Source organism: Rosa rugosa, chromosome 6, assembly GCF_958449725.1.
Source record: "Rosa rugosa chromosome 6, drRosRugo1.1, whole genome shotgun sequence".
Classification (NCBI taxonomy): domain Eukaryota; kingdom Viridiplantae; phylum Streptophyta; class Magnoliopsida; order Rosales; family Rosaceae; genus Rosa; species Rosa rugosa.
The window spans coordinates 21,540,960-21,556,580 of NC_084825.1; the positions used below are offsets into that span (position 1 = coordinate 21,540,960).

The 15,621-nt window shown below is 37.1% G+C and overlaps 1 protein-coding gene and 2 long non-coding RNA genes across 9 annotated transcripts; 1 reads left to right on the plus strand and 2 right to left on the minus strand.

Annotated features, from left to right (window-relative positions):
* Positions 1-269: 269 nt before the first annotated feature.
* Positions 270-2,548, minus strand: LOC133718228 (uncharacterized). 6 transcript variants are annotated; one of them, XR_009850166.1, is made up of 5 exons: positions 2,374-2,548; positions 1,388-1,524; positions 1,066-1,132; positions 841-985; positions 270-467 (listed from the first exon to the last, which is right to left on the minus strand). It is a non-coding gene; the product is annotated as an uncharacterized LOC133718228 (long non-coding RNA). The 6 variants fall into 6 exon arrangements; XR_009850165.1 differs by having other exon boundaries at positions 841-962; positions 1,432-1,524; positions 2,374-2,547; XR_009850163.1 differs by having other exon boundaries at positions 1,432-1,524; positions 2,374-2,547.
* A 2,155-nt stretch (positions 2,549-4,703) lies between these two features.
* On the minus strand, positions 4,704-6,911 carry LOC133713988 (uncharacterized). The gene is made up of 6 exons (XR_009848385.1): positions 6,812-6,911; positions 6,056-6,195; positions 5,619-5,682; positions 5,374-5,427; positions 5,225-5,281; positions 4,704-4,926 (listed from the first exon to the last, which is right to left on the minus strand). It is a non-coding gene; the product is annotated as an uncharacterized LOC133713988 (long non-coding RNA).
* A 5,600-nt stretch (positions 6,912-12,511) lies between these two features.
* LOC133715929 (phytol kinase 1, chloroplastic) lies at positions 12,512-14,060 on the plus strand. 2 transcript variants are annotated; one of them, XM_062142631.1, is made up of 5 exons: positions 12,515-12,941; positions 13,042-13,109; positions 13,223-13,354; positions 13,455-13,570; positions 13,682-14,060. In XM_062142631.1, the coding sequence occupies exons 1-5, from the start codon at positions 12,627-12,629 to the stop codon at positions 13,981-13,983; spliced, it is 933 nt and encodes a 310-aa protein (XP_061998615.1). In that variant the 5' UTR covers positions 12,515-12,626; the 3' UTR covers positions 13,984-14,060. The 2 variants fall into 2 exon arrangements, with proteins under 2 accessions (XP_061998616.1, XP_061998615.1); XM_062142632.1 differs by lacking the exon at positions 13,223-13,354 and having other exon boundaries at positions 12,512-12,941.
* Positions 14,061-15,621: the final 1,561 nt, after the last annotated feature.

Genomic DNA, 15,621 nt, shown 5'->3' on the forward strand with positions numbered 1-15,621 from the left:
TTAGGCGTCATCGGTTTTTTTTTAAGGACTGATGTTTCATTTAACACTGCACATCGTTTTCATTTAAGCAAAACGATGTTCAATGGTTTTATGTACATCGCTTGCTTTTTCTAGAACCGATGTGTTGTTTCATTGTAGACATCGCTTTTGTTTTGTAAAATCGATGTGCACTGGTTTTGAGTACATCGGTTCTGCGGACACAACTCGATACATTAATAATCACTAGCCTTCCTGCACGCGCGCAAGCGCGTGCGGAAGTGCGGCGATTAATTTATGTTTGATTTATTATGATTATTTTATATTGTAACAAATCTTGTAAATGAAAAAGGATTTTATTGTATATACAGAAGATATTACAAATGGAAGTGAAAACACAAACTGATCTTTCATTTACAAATGGAGATATTCTTTCATTTACAATTCAGCAGGAGTAGAAGCACTGACAGGGAAGATAATCTTGCATGTACCTGAAGAGATCATTGCAAATTAGTAAGGCAAAAGTCGGCCAATATTACTCTGGTTAAACTTATCAAATAATTTCTCAAATAGATGCTGTTGTAATGAAACAGTAAAGAGGTAAATATCAGTTATCAAGAACATGAGGAAATGATAAACTGAACCTATTTCATGGGAATGTGCAATAAAACATATTTATAATTCAATTCAAAAGCACTGCCATAATTAATAGTGTGTTACGTTTTTACTTTAGCCTTTGTAATCCATTTTGGTTAGATAAAGGTGTTATAAGTTTTCTACTTCTCAATTCCCCTGATTCCTCTCTAAATCAAAAATAGGAAAAAGCATTGTGATTATATGTTGCTGCAATAATTGCTTTCATACCTTAATCTTCCTATCGAGGTTGTTGAGACCACTATTTCCTTGCAGATATTTAGCAGCATAAACTCGTCCTACAATCTATGCTGCAGAGATAGCTATTGGACCAACTCCACAGAAGACATCACCTGTCAATATCAAAGAAATAACACTGCACTAAGCAGCTCAAACAGATGCTTTAAAATTATAGGAGATGAGGAAGCAAAATTCAATTCTTTGTGATAGCAGTACCCTAATTAACATAGTATATTACCAACTGACTTTCATGTCATAATCTTGAATGTCTGCATCGTTGTTTCTGCAAATAGAAGATAAACTAATTTAACAAAAACTCATCCAAGGTTTCATTTTTTTCTGCGTTCACTTGTGCATCCTACCTACCCTTCTAAAACATCAAGTAAAAAACTGGTCATGATTTTGGACAATAGAAGAGATCTCAATATTAAATTGTCAAAAAAGTTCATGTAACAGAGAAGTTTTTGCATCAAGTAAGGTACCAAACCAATCATCAGCAAACATCTTCTCAAGCACAACTGAATTTAAAAGCAGAAACCTGATGAGTGCTAGTTCAGCTTTCATGCCGGAAAAGTCGCTTACTTTGACAACTCGCAGTTGGTCGAATGCACAATTGTGGGTATCATCTAACCAAGAGCTTACTTTTGTCCTAATAGCTCCATCTTGTTGCCGATTCTACACAAAGGTGAAAGCTTCTACAGCATCAGAATCTAAAATTTCAGAAGAAATAAAAAGTTACCAAATATAAAGTAGGTTAAAATCTTCACTTTAAATTGCATTATAACCGCAACAGAACAAAATGAAAACTGATAGGGAAAAAGGACGGTTTAATTTGCAGGAACTTTAAGAAGAAGGTCAGAAACATGATTAATCAAAAAGCTGTAAACCAAAAATATGAACAAAAACAAAAGGTCCTTGTTTTATGCATAAGCTGATTCATATTATTAAACAGGCAAACAAAAAAGGCACCTAATGGTCCAACAATAAACCCGGATCAAATAAAAGAATTGAGTTAACAGCCACTAATAGCAAAATAGAGATATACCCAAAGGAAAAGTTAAAAACAACAATACAGAGAGCCAAAAATCACTTCAAGCTTAAGGATAAATCTAATAATGATCTAAATGTCGCTGTTATTTACACGAAGTCAATAGCAAAAGCAACTAAAACTAATGCAACATGCAATTCCAATTCTAAACTAAATTAACCACATCCTTGCTTGTACCTTATAGACTGAATCATAGCAAACTCGAAATTCAGCAACCCAATAAACAGAATGAACAAAAGCTGGGAACTTCTTGAAACAACCTTAATTAGTAAGAAATTAGATCTCAAATTTACTGGAATCTGACTACTTGGATTGGTTCTTCAACAGGAAAAAATCAAAACGGCCGGTGATTTATACTGCTTTATCTGAGATTGTTTTTTTTTTTTTTTTATGGATATAAACTGATCCCAGATAGTGGAGAGGCTGAGAGACTGACAAAGAATAAATGAAATAAATTAGAAGCCATGGTAGATTACCTGGAATGATCAGTTTACTCGATTTCTGTTCAAATCGACCATCATGCACCTGTGCTGACTTCCCGTCTCCCTCTTCTTCTTCTTTTCTTTTCTTTTCTTCTGTTTTCTTGCTTTCTTCCTTGTTCTCTTCTCTCTCATTTTTTTCTCGGTGTCGGCAGAAGCCAGGCGTCCGTCTCTTCTCTTGCTCTCTCCATGATCTTCCACCTCACCATTCTTTCTGCATTTACGTTCCTAACCCTCCTTGTTGTCTGCCACCTCACCCACACCATGGGCAATTTGGGAAGTTCGAAAGTTTCCCCAAAGATGAACAGTAACACCCTCTTCGCTTTATTAATAGAGATAAGACATCGATTTGCATTTTGATACTGATTTCTAATCTCTCAAGTGACTTCGTTTTCCTTGGCATTACTGTTTTGTTATGCTTTTATATACTTCACTTCATTTTGACAAGCGTGATGAGCTAAGTTTGCATCTAGCTGCTGCTGGAAAAAGAAATGCATTTCATAATCATCCAAAAATTGGGGATTTCCATTAATTTTCTTTCCAAATTCATGATTGAACATATGTCACAAAAGAAAACCCCAAAACCTACGAAGGATAGCCTAGAAACATATGAGCAACAATCTAGAAAATTTCTACACCAAACTTTGCTTCAAAGCAAAAAGTAGCCTTGCTCAAAATTCATCTTGGTAGTCAAGTGCAAGAGAAATATGTATTAAGCTAAAGGTTCACATGAAGTGAAGTGATAGGAGCATAAAGTGCGACGATATTATTGAGTATATGCCCCATTTTAGCCTTGTTTCTGCCTTAAGTTTCGTGTTTTAAGTCATCGAGTCATTTTAAGAGTATTGTAGAGTGTTTGGCGTGAAATAAGCAGAAAAAGATAAATTCATGACAAATCCTAGCTGGATCAGGATTCCTCACTGTCGACTGTTTTTGCGGCTTTACATTTTAATTCCCTTTATTTTCTCTAGAAAATTCTGATATTCTCCTGCTTGTTGTAGGAAACCTTGGCTGGTGGAACTCTTGGAAACAACAACGATGGAGTCATAAAATAAAGCATTAAAGACATTTGACCAAGCAATGAAGAAGGGAAATAAAGGAGAAAGACGTTTCAGCTGGAAAATAAATAAAGGAGAAAGACGTTTTCAGTTCGGGAATAAAGGAGAAAGACGTTTCAGCTGTTAAAAGACCCCATTATGAGAGGAGTTAAGGCCATAAAGGAGACGTTTTCAGTTGGAAAATTAAAGGAATTATGATGCAATCCCATCCGTCCAATGATGAAGGGTATGATCGACAAAAGCCAACCAATGCTCCCCTATAAATAGGTAACGTCCAGAACAGAATTTCCACCACTTCCCGGCCTATCACTTCCCGGCCAAAAAGCTATTCCAAGACTCTGCCCAATTCACTCCTTAAACTTCCATCACTTACAAGACCGTGACCACCATCCATCCATCAATCTACGAAGTTCTTAGGCGCTGAGTCAAGGACGCTCCACCACCATAGCAGAGATGAGTTCATCACCTTGTTGCCAAGCCGCTGAGGAAAGCTTCAAAGTGTAACTATGACTCTACTTACAATTTTTATTTCGGTTTTGTGTGTTTGGATTTGCGAGTTGTGTAATTGGAGACATGAAATTTTCAGAATATTTTTATTAATATTTTTGAGATTTTCAGTTTATTATTGAGTTAATTTCGAGAATTCTTTTATGATGCATGTCACAATCTTGTGCCCTTTTATGTGTTTAGGTAATTTTCAGAGTTAGGTTCATAAGTTTGCATGCAAGAATAATGGTGAGAGTTCTTGTGTGTTTGCTTAATTTGCCAAGGGTAATTGTTATTTGTTAAGGCGCTGAGTTAAACAAGTAGCAATTAGTTCTAAAAAGTGGTAAAAATCATGCTTTAATGATTAAACGATTCTGGAAATTACGTGTTAAATTCTATGTGTAATGGTTAATTTGCACGTGTGAGTTGATTCGAGGGTTAGATAATACTACTACTTAAGAGAACTACGCTGAGTGTTTTCGAAAATTAGTAGTATTAGGCTTGGTAAGGACTTTTCCGATCCAAGCCTACATTAGAACGAATCAGATAAATGGATTGATCCGCTGAGGCTTTTCATTTGGGCTCTTATCTATGCATTCAAGATGGGCACAGTTTTGTAGCATGTTGAAATGAATTTCTGAGTGGTATTGGTCTAGGTTAGGGAAGTCGATCATTGTATATAGGTTTATTTGTTTCGTTTTTTTATTTTACGTAGATTAGGAACCAAATCTCAAAACCCCCATTTTATTCTTTTATTTGTTAATTGACCTTTTTGTGTAGGTGTACCCTACAATCCCCGGACTGAACGATCCCTGCTTATCCTATACTGACAACTACATTTTGCAGGGTTAAATTGTGAGGCTATTTTAGCCGCACCATGAAGTTAACAGCGGTAACCAGACCAATGTGACTAGATCACCTTATCAGGCTTGCCCATCCATTTCACTTCACACCCTAGCTCTTCATATTTGGCAGCCAAATATTTCACAACTTGTAATCCAAGGCCCTGCAAGAGAATGACAAAGTCAGTTTCACAATGCAACATAAACCTAATGACAGTGATTTCTGGTATTACTAAACTCAACAAAAAGAAATACCGACATGACTGAGCTTAAAAGGTACTAAAAAGGCAGTGAATCTCAATACTAATATAACTGGACTTTACCAAATGTAAACACACATAAATTAATGACAAGAAAATTATAGATCCACCTATACTGAATGGCAAAATAGGGGAAGCGCAAAGAAAGAATCAATCAAGCAAAATAGGAATAAAGACAAGCCTCTTGAACTATTTCACTGACAAAATTAAAGCCTCTGGGTCCAATGGCAGATCCTGCTAGTAAGTATCCAGTAATGACCTGAAAACATTCGAAAGTAAAAGATAAATTTTTTGAAAAGAAGCAGATCTAGAAGCAAAGAAAAAAACTCTGTACAAATGCCAAGGCCTCACTCTTGAGTTTAAACTCTGGAGCTTTGACACTATAGCTGCTGTTCTGCTTTAAACCTGCACAAAAGAGTTCAGTTAACCCCAGCTTTTGGTACTTTGTATGGTTACGTTCACAAACAAATCAAAAGCATTTTGTGAACTAAATGTTTCCGGGGGAGTTGACAGAGTACCAATTCAAAAAAAAAGAAAAAAGAAAAGAAAAGCACAACCAGTGCAAAGAAACTAAAAGAAATAAATAGGGGACTCACCCTCGATTTAAAACTCAGAACTATGGCATTTTCTGACACTGCAGCTGCCGTCCTTGTTTGGAGCCTGCAAAGCAAACAAGTTTGTCAAGATTAAATACAACTGGGTAGCAGCCAACTCCAAGATAAACAGACGTCTAAAAGAATGACAAGTAAATTTCTTGGGTGCAATGTGTCATGATGCAAATGAAATGCAGAACCAAAAAAGAAGAAGTTGAAAGTCGCACCATCTTTTGAAGAAGTTGAAATGCAGCAGTTAAAACACTAGCCGATATCTTTTGGTTCCTCCACAACAACACGTCGACATTTCAATATCAAAAGAGACTTTCCAAAAGAACAAAAAGTATAAAATTAGTGTCCCACACAAAGTCTCTTTTCCTTAAACAAAATGGAGCCCAAGCAACCTCCAGATTAATCACATATGTAGATCCAAAGCATACCTTGATTAGCTTCACTTATCTTCTCTCTTTGAGCTGCATAAAAACAAATGCATAGATCTGACACCGTTTATCAAAATGTAACCCACCGATCAGAAAACTCTTTGCACCAAAAGCAAGCAGTCCAAAAGATCCAACAAAAACTGCAGCAAAAGCCAATCATAAAAATCCAAATTAGAGAAGATAGTGAGCAGAAAAGAATGAACACATCCAAATTAGAGGATATGATGATGATAGATACAGTAGCATAAAGAATCTGAGATCTAAATGACCCCAGTGCAGATCTACAAAATGAAACATATCACAACCATAATAGAACTTTGCCAGAAAAAGAAATGCCTAAGGTAATTAATATAAAAGGCTCGACAAATTCAAATTGACTATGTCAAGATTAGGTTAAACTGTTCAAGTAGTCCTAGATACAGGACAGAAACGGCTACCATAATAAAGCATTACAGAAGCAAACATATTTAGTCAAAAATACATTTCTGTCTATACTTTCTTCTATTTTTTATTTTCTTCACATTTGAAGTCTCAATATCATTACTATGTTTAATTGTTCTCTCCATACTGTAAGATAACTGACATTGTAAACACTACCCTAATAGATTATATATTGACTTTCAGACCAATATGGAAGCAATGTAAGCCATGTTCTTCATGTAAAGCTGCATTTACTTTCATGGAATGATCCCAAATGCCTAAGTTTAACTACAGTGTAGGCTCATCTTCCATATCAATTCTATATCCAGCACATACCTGAATAGGAATAAGAGACTGAGATAATGCCAAACAACGTACACAGGAACAGCGGCAGAAGAATAATGCACACATTTCTTTGCATAGAACTTAGAAAACCTAAACAAAAAAGCAATGAAATTTGAAAATTAACCATAAAGCTGCAAAAACTAACTTAAACAGAAAGTTAGTCTAACTAAAAGCAAAAGCTTAAAAAAAAACATCAAGATACTATCACTTAGTATTCTTATTGTTAGGTAATCATAATACATTTTTGTTCCATTTAGATGCTATAGGAAATAGTGTAGTTGGGATTGTATAATGCAACTATTATTTGGCTAAAAAAGATACTAAAACAAAAAAAGAGTTAAATTAGTATCTTATTTCCAACAAACCTATAAAGCAATACAAAACACAACCACAAAACCTTTAACCAACTAACTATACTGTTACTTCAAAGCTTTGTTGAAATTCCATAACAATCAATTCAGTGCAAAACAAATATCCTATTCACTATCCGCCCCATCTTCCTGTCAACTGTAATACAAAACAGCACAATCTAATTGAGTCTTGTTTAACAAACCTGATATCCCACTACTTACGGTATCAGAGGAGAAGAAGAAGAAGAACAAAAAAAAAAAAAAACATTTACAAAAAGCAGATTCTGCCACCTAAGATTCTGAATAAAGCTATTCAAACACCAATGCATATCTTTAGTTAATAAAGTCTTATTCTAGAATCACATGATACTAAATTCATACCATTGAAATACTCCCTTTAAATTCAGCCATCTGTATAGAAAAGCCTACTTGCTAATTCATACAAGTACATTCTTAGTTCGACAAAACAAATTCATAGAAAACACATGACAAATCAGTGTTTGGCCCTTTCTTTTACTTTTTATATTAATCTCATTTCAACAATTAATAGTAAAGAGATTATTCATATGCCAAACAGGAACTGTTGTATGAGAAGTTTAAAAGTAAAACCTGACAGTGAAATTTCACTCATCACGTGTGCATGTATATATATGTACATATGTACATATTTTCATATATAAAACAAACCATAAGATTATTCAAAAAAAAAAAAAAAACCATAAGAAGTGTTCTCTGAAATAACTCAAATGGCCAAACAAAACAGCAATCAAAGTTACATAGAAATGACAAAGCAAGCCTTTTTATGATTGTTATGAACATTAACGAAAGCAAGAAAGATGGGCAAGTAGCAGATTAGAGAAGATAGAACAAAAGGGTAAAAGCCAATCATAAAACTGCAATCATGTCCCTCACAACCTATAATCTGAGAACCGAACTAATAGCTATCTAGTTGTCCTTCACCTCAAACAAAAGATGCAAACTTTATCAAAAATCGAACTGAAACAAAAAATACAAAATAAAATAATTCAAAACCTTACCAAATTTTGATCAAGATTGATCTTGATGACAAAGTTGAAGTCGGTGTAAACGCCGAAGTCGGTGCAAATAGGACAATCAATCAATCAATTATCCTGTCAGTAGATTATAAATTAGTTTTCACCCAATCATCCAAACCCAGAAATTAAGAGACAAATCGGCTCAGAAAGATCTAACCTTTTATGGGTAGATGAATCAAGACCCTAAACCTTCTTCTCCTTCTTTTCCTTCTTCCCCGTTCTCTCTTCTCTCTCTTTGTTTCGTCTCATCTCTTTCTTTCTGCTGGGCGAACAACAAAACAACAACAAATCAGTAATCAATCATTCGAATACCAGATTAAGAAGCAAGAGTAAGTCACTAACGATTACCTTTTATGGGTAGATGAATGATAACGCTATGATCCAAAAACAAAAGAGTGAAATAGCCTTTTGCGGGAGGTTTTAAAAGATCCGGATGGATGTCAAAACTGAAGAAACCAAAAGAACTAGAATTCTAGAAAAAGAAATAACTTACGATTTCAATTTTCATTGAGGTAATCGTTTGGTCGAGATTGACCGAAGCAAAGAAGCATCATAGCAGATCAATGGGATCGATTTTCCCGATCTAGTCATCTAGATTCTACTGGCCGCCTGGCCATGAAAGTAGCTCCAATCTGGGCCAGACCAACATATTCAGATTATCAGGATACATTCATACATACAATTTCATTACTTTGAGGAATTCAATTTCAATTTCAAATGGGTGATTCATGATTCAATCAGATTAAGAAGAAGAAGATAAGAAGAGAAGAAGAAGAGGAAGAGGAGTAGAAGAAGACGGAGAGGGAGACTGGGAGAGAGAGATACCTGGAGCTCGGAGATGGGAGACTCGGAGACGGGAGACGGAGAGTTGGGGACGGAGAGAGTCAGAAACGGCGGAGACGGAGACACGGAGTCACGGAGAGAGTCAGAAACGGCGCAGTTGAGTGCAGCTGGATTGCTGTGTTCGAGTTTAGGGCTCCAACCCCGACTTCGGTGGGGCTTGAGAGGAAAGAACCATTCCTCTTTAATTTCTTCAACTCTGCCAATCTCATATCGAGGCCGGGCTCAAGATTCAGAGCTGTTACTTCAATTTTAGATCGAGGTCGGGATCTCGGCGCTTCAGATTCCGCCTGAGAATGGAGGAGGGAGGATTGTGATGGTGAGGAGGAGGAGGAGCTCGAGTCTGGAGGTCGACACTGAGCTTAGGGTTTGTGTTTCAGTTTTGGGGTCGGGCGCCAATTTTTTTTTCTAAGTGTGAAAGTTTTGAGTTTTAGTCCCCGCTTCTTCATTTTACTTAAAAGACTTAGCGCTTTTTGCAAAACTAGGTTTCCACAAATTTTCAAACAAAACTTTTAACACCGGTCATTTTAAGAATCGATGTTAATGGTATACATTTAAATCGGTATTTTTCTAAAACGATGTTAACTTACTTTTTTACATCGTGTGCAAGTCTAACCGATTTAAATGACGTGATGTAAATGAATAGATTTCTAGTAGTGTCCATACATGAATAAGTGACATTCTTGCGTCACACGTTCCGATAGGAGGTTTCATAGTGGAGCAAATCACATAGACCAAGTGAGATTTCTTTCATATATATTTTTTATGTATTGTACTTCAATATCGTTTCATGAATTATTATTCTTATTTATTGTTGTTGAAAATATTGTTATAGCAACACTTCTCCGAGGATATGTTTAGGGAAGACATGAACGGAAGATCATTCAATTTTCATAGTTGCTATAATTTGTGCAAAGTGGGTGACATTTGACAAACCATCACAAGAACATTTTGGTCCACCCCCGATGCAGAGAAACCTTCCGGTATCCTTGGAAGATGATGATGATCCTATCGATAGTAATCAACACCAAACTTCATTTAAGGATCAGATTCCTAGGCTGATGGGAAGAAATGCAGCAAGAAGAAAGAAAATCAAAGAAAAGGAGAAGAAACCCTTTGAAGATAAGTTATTAGCTCGCATGGATCGATTGGCGGAAGATCATGCAAAGGTGGAAGCTAGAGGCAAAAACAATAAGGGAGAAGATGAAGGAGGATCAACGAGAGAGAGAGATAGAGAAGAAGTTATTTTAATGATGCAAACCGTTAATTTTACTCCAAAGAGCAAGGCTTATTTTGATGGGAAGAAACACATGAAAAACTAAGCACACGGGAGTTGTTTCCGAATACCGGCTCAACATCGAATGACTATCATCCACAAATGTCATTTGATGAAGACAAATTTAAGTTAATATAAATTAGTTTCTTTTAAGTGCATGTATTTTTTAATTTATTTATTTTGTATCATGTTAATAAAGTTAATGTAATATTTTATTTATTAAATAAATGGTGAAATTAAAGTAGAATTAAAGCAAACTTTTAGTCATTACAATTGAAACCAAACAATCCACACAATAAAAGTTAAAGCAAATAAAAACAAGTTATACATTAATACAAAAAAACACTAAGACCCGAGCACTGACATAAAAATGAATTGTCAATTATTATGAGGATGACAATGTAATTGTCATACGTACCCCTAGCCTTGTCCTCTTCTTGAACAAACATATTTGACAAGATCTTTTCGTACATTACTATTTCCAATATCAGAGCGTACCATCCGGTAACTAGACATGTATTCGGCCATTGTAATTTGCCCGGTTCTTGGATTAAGATGTAAGTTTGGGTCCATCATATATTTTTGCTCGAGCTCTCCTTGACCTATTTGGATTTGGTTCATCATCATCAGACTCATCATTATACTAGTCATCTTGCTCGTCCTCCACAATCATGTTATGCAGTATTATGCATGCCAACATAATTGTCGATAATGAATCCTTATCCCAACCTCTTGCAGGTTGCCTAACTATTGCAATCATGCTTGTAGAATTCCAAATGCCCTTTCAACCACCTTGCGTACGCCTCCTGTTTTGTGAAAAAATACTCCTCCTGTTCATTCTCAGGTTGTCTGATAGATTGCACCAGCGTCGCCCACTTAGGGTAAATACCATCAGCAAGGTAGTACATGTACAAACTCATAAGGAGTCCCGTTGACATAGTAGTTAAGATGTGGTGACTAACCTGCTGTGCCAGCATCAAACAAAAGGGAACGTTCGAGAACAGTGAGGTCATTTAAGCTCCCGGGATTCCAAAGAAAGCATGCCACAACTTTGAGAACAATGGTTGGCTTTTGAGTTTTGCCGCTAAAGCTACCCTGCCATCCCACTGGACAATTCTTCCACTGCTACTGCAGTGGCTAGCATCCGGAGTGCGCACGTCAATTACTGGTGAGGTGAGTAGCTCGGACGCCCAGCACAATCTTGTGACTGCCTAAATTATGGGTCCGCCGTCTGGACATGCTCGAACATGCGACGGAACACTTCACGCCTCATCCTGTAACGTCGTCTGAAAGTTTCGGCAGGGTACACAGGGTCAGTTACAAAGTAATCATTTAACAATTTTTCATTAGCTACCTCACTTGATCGATGACGAGTAGTGCGGCCTGGAACGGAACCATCCCATTGAGGTTGTTCTTGAAGTGGGTTAGTAGCCAACCGCCACGTATGCATAAAATCTAATCGGAAATCTAGAGAGTTGATCACACGACACATGACATTCAAAAATCTTATCGGTAAATTTGATAAGATTTTGTAATGATTAGTCTTGCCACGTCGACACTATAAGTAATCGGGAATCTACAGATTTGCTTCCGAAGTGGCACGTGGCACTTAAAAATTCTATCCGAAAATATTATCAACAATACCACATAAATACCCGATCCAAATATACACCTTAAAAATAAATTCTTTTCTCAAAAATTAATTTTAGTCTAAATTAAAATATTATTAAAATAATCAGAAAAATTAAAAAACATAATGTAAAATAATAAAATACTTGAAATGATTAAAATTTAGCCCCTGCCTTATTGGAGATGGCTCACTTGTTTATGAATAAAGACTAATATTTTTGGGGGCTAAGATATAGCCCTAGCCCCAATATAGCTCCCTCTTACTAGAGATGGCATAAGCTTTCTTTGTTTTCTGTCCTGTCCCAGAGAGAGGAAAATATTAAATTACTCTTTGAAAAATGAATAATTGCATAAGATTAAAGTTAATATTGAAGTTGAAGTCATGTATCAAAAGTGTCTCGGGTTTTAAAACTCATTTACCATTTTGAAATTTTTAAAACTAAATGTACAAAACTTTAGAATAGGCCATTTGTTGGGGACTATTATCAAAATTTTCTCATTGAAATATTCAACGGAACGACGACGTTCCGAGTTTCCGACACTTCCAAAGTGAGAAACTCTTTCTTCTTGGTCAAAATACTGTAGCCAGTCACACTCGCTCTGCTCCACTCCGCTCCACTCCACACTTGGTGTCCGCCATTACCGTACTCGACTCCATGACCCTCTTATCCTTCACCCCCTCTCGCCACCTTAACCTCAACCCCACTACCACTTTCGTCTCTATCGTACGCCGTCCCCCTCTCAACCCAGTTCCCTCCTCCCTCTTCTTCTGCCCCACCTCCCCTCCACTTCCGCTCCACATCCTCTACCGCCCCCCACGCCCCTCCCTTTCCCTCGTCTCCGCTCCACGCGCCGCCTCCTCCGCCGGGTACCTCTTGCATGATGCAGGAGCCACCGCCCTCGTACTCGCCGGCGCCTACACTCTCGTCCTCTGCTTCGATAATCTCACCAAGCGAAACCTCCTCCAACAGGTCTCCTAATCTGCTTCAATTCTTCCTCAATTCTTTGTTTGCAAGTTCAAAAATCATATGGGTGTTCTTGTTTTACTAATTAGTTTACCTTATATGCCAGAGTTTGAGCAGAAAATTGGTCCACATATCATCTGGCCTGCTCTTCGTGCTTTCCTGGCCAATTTTCAGGTGACATTTTCGTCCTTTCTTTCGTTTCGATATTTTTCTGCCACTCGTTTACTACATATTCTTTTGAGCACAAGTTTGCTTGAGTTGAGATCATTATTTTGATCCTAGAATAGCACGTCAACCGAAGCTCGCTACTTTGCCTCTGTGGTACCCCTCTTTAATGGGTTGAGGCTTCTTCTTAGTGGCCTCTCCTTGGTCCCCAATGAAGGGCTAGTCAAATCTGTCACTCGTGAAGGAAACCCAAAGTAATTTCTTCAGTTCAAAACCTTATAATGCAGCTAGCTTAGCTATGTTGATTTCTCTAGAACCATAGTGTGGTTTAGCTCGAGTGTTTTACATTTGCAGGGAGTTGCTTAGGGGACCCTTGTATTATGTTCTTATACTGATCCTATCCGCTCTAGTGTTTTGGCGCGAGTCTCCGGTTGGAGTGATCTCCTTAGCAATGATGTGTGGTGGTGATGGTAACTAGTCTCTAGTCTCTAGTCTCTACTTTCTTCAGCCTAATTAATCTGTTTCTTGCTCCCTGCATTAGTGCATTACAATAACTCTTTCAACACTTTTGTGGTCCATAGGTGTTGCTGATATCATGGGTAGAAGATTTGGGTCCATAAAGATCCCCTATAATCAAAAGAAGAGTTGGGCTGGGAGCATTTCCATGTTTGTTTTTGGGTTCTTGGTTTCCCTTGGGATGCTCTACTATTACTCAATTTTGGGATATTTCAATTTGGATTGGATGGATACGGTGCAAAAGGTTGCTTTCGTTTCTTTGGTGGCTACAGCAGTAGAATCCCTTCCGATTACAGAGATAGTGGATGACAATATATCTGTTCCATTAGCAAGTATGGCAGCCGCATATTTCAGTTTTTCTTTGTAGCTTGTCATACTCCAAATTTTATCCCCAACTCATTATATTCTATTTGAGTTTCAAGAGCATTTTTGTCCTCAATTTAATTTAGCTTGTTGAGATTTGAGTATCATTGGTTCTTTTTTTTTTTTTGTTGGTCGAGAGAGAATCCTTGGTTCAGCTGATGAGACTTCGCTCCATCTGTGACCATGTTTTCATCAATCATGGCATTCCTAATGTTCATGATTCTTTATTGATGTTTTGAGTATCTTTCTAGCACCTAGCTTCCAGGAAAAATAAAAGAAAAAACGTTCTTCAGTCGTGCATTGCTCCACATTCCTCAACTTCACAACTGCAACTTTCTTGTATTTAGCATTAGCTTCTTCCGATAACTACAGTTTCATATGAATGTGTCCGAAACCTTACTTTATAGCCATTTATGACATGTTTTATTACCAGATTAGTTGACTGCAAATTAACTCTGCTTATCTAAGCTTCTGATCCTAGTAGTTCAAATAAATTCCCACCAAGCTTCCCAATCAGTTCGTAGCCATCAGTCCAGCAGTTTGTACGTACTGTATAATTCAACTGTGTGCTCGCTATGCCACTCATTGCTGGAGTTGGGGTGGAGATGAACGTTAGGTTTTGGGAGAGCCTCAGGCTTATGCATTTCTCATTTCTGGTTGTCTCTCCAAGATTGCTATCGCCTTAAACAACAGTCTGGATGATTTTAAGTATTGCCACATTACTAATGCACTAGTGCAAACTTTAAAGGAATGTAATATGACTAACTAACATCATCCATGTTTTTCCTTTCTATGCCTTCTCTTTGAGCATTCAACAACAGTTACCACGCCAATAGATCCCTTATTTTCTCTCCTAGTTTAGGGAATCCTAAAATTCATGTTTTCATTGTCTACTTCTATAGCGAACTTTGTCAAGGGGAACCCAAAGGCTTCCTAGGCCCAAGATAAACCCCTGCGCATGTGAAATGCTCCAACTGTGCATTGCAGCACAGTGCCTGGCCACTTTGATAGCTTCGGGGTTCGAACCTAGGTTGGGGAGCACACCCAACTAGAAAAGAACCACTAGGCCACTTGCAGTGGTTGTAGATAATGTTAATAACTAGTATAATTGTGAGTTTGTGACATACAATAAATTACTTTATTGTCGTAAATGCGATTAATCACTTGAGACAATTAATAATGAAAACAAAGCTCTGGCTCATAAATTTTGAAGTATAGCTGGGGGCACTAGAGCAACAAAGAACAAGAGAATCTAGCTCCGATGAAGTCACTTGAAAGGCCTCTTCAGTATGACATATAACATATACCAACGATCCTCCAGTTCGAATATCTGTGATTGCGGACTTAGAGCTTCTCTGTCACTCCCACATGGAAGGGTGGAGATTGGTGGAAAACGTATCACTGATGAGGAAAACACAATGTAGATCTAGTTCAAAATAATTGAAGAATAGAGATTACACTCGCAATCTAACAAATTCTTTTTTTCCATTAAGAGACATGAGGCCTCTTTGAACTAGGGATTGCTTCTCGAATTTCCACTTTTCTTCTTCTAAGATAAAGGTGTTTTTGTTTTTCGGAATAGAAGTGCTTTCGTCAAAAATAGAAGTAGAAGAGAAATATGATGCAACTATTTTTATTACAT

Bases quoted from the DNA above. Each gene is read 5' to 3' on its own strand.
- LOC133715929 (XM_062142631.1), top strand. From the start codon at position 12,627: ATGACCCTCTTATCCTTCACCCCCTCTCGCCACCTTAACCTCAACCCC. The intron at 12,942-13,041 runs GTCTCCTAATCT...CTTATATGCCAG, and splicing joins AGCGAAACCTCCTCCAACAG to AGTTTGAGCAGAAAATTGGT. The intron at 13,355-13,454 runs GTAATTTCTTCA...TTACATTTGCAG, and splicing joins ACTCGTGAAGGAAACCCAAA to GGAGTTGCTTAGGGGACCCT.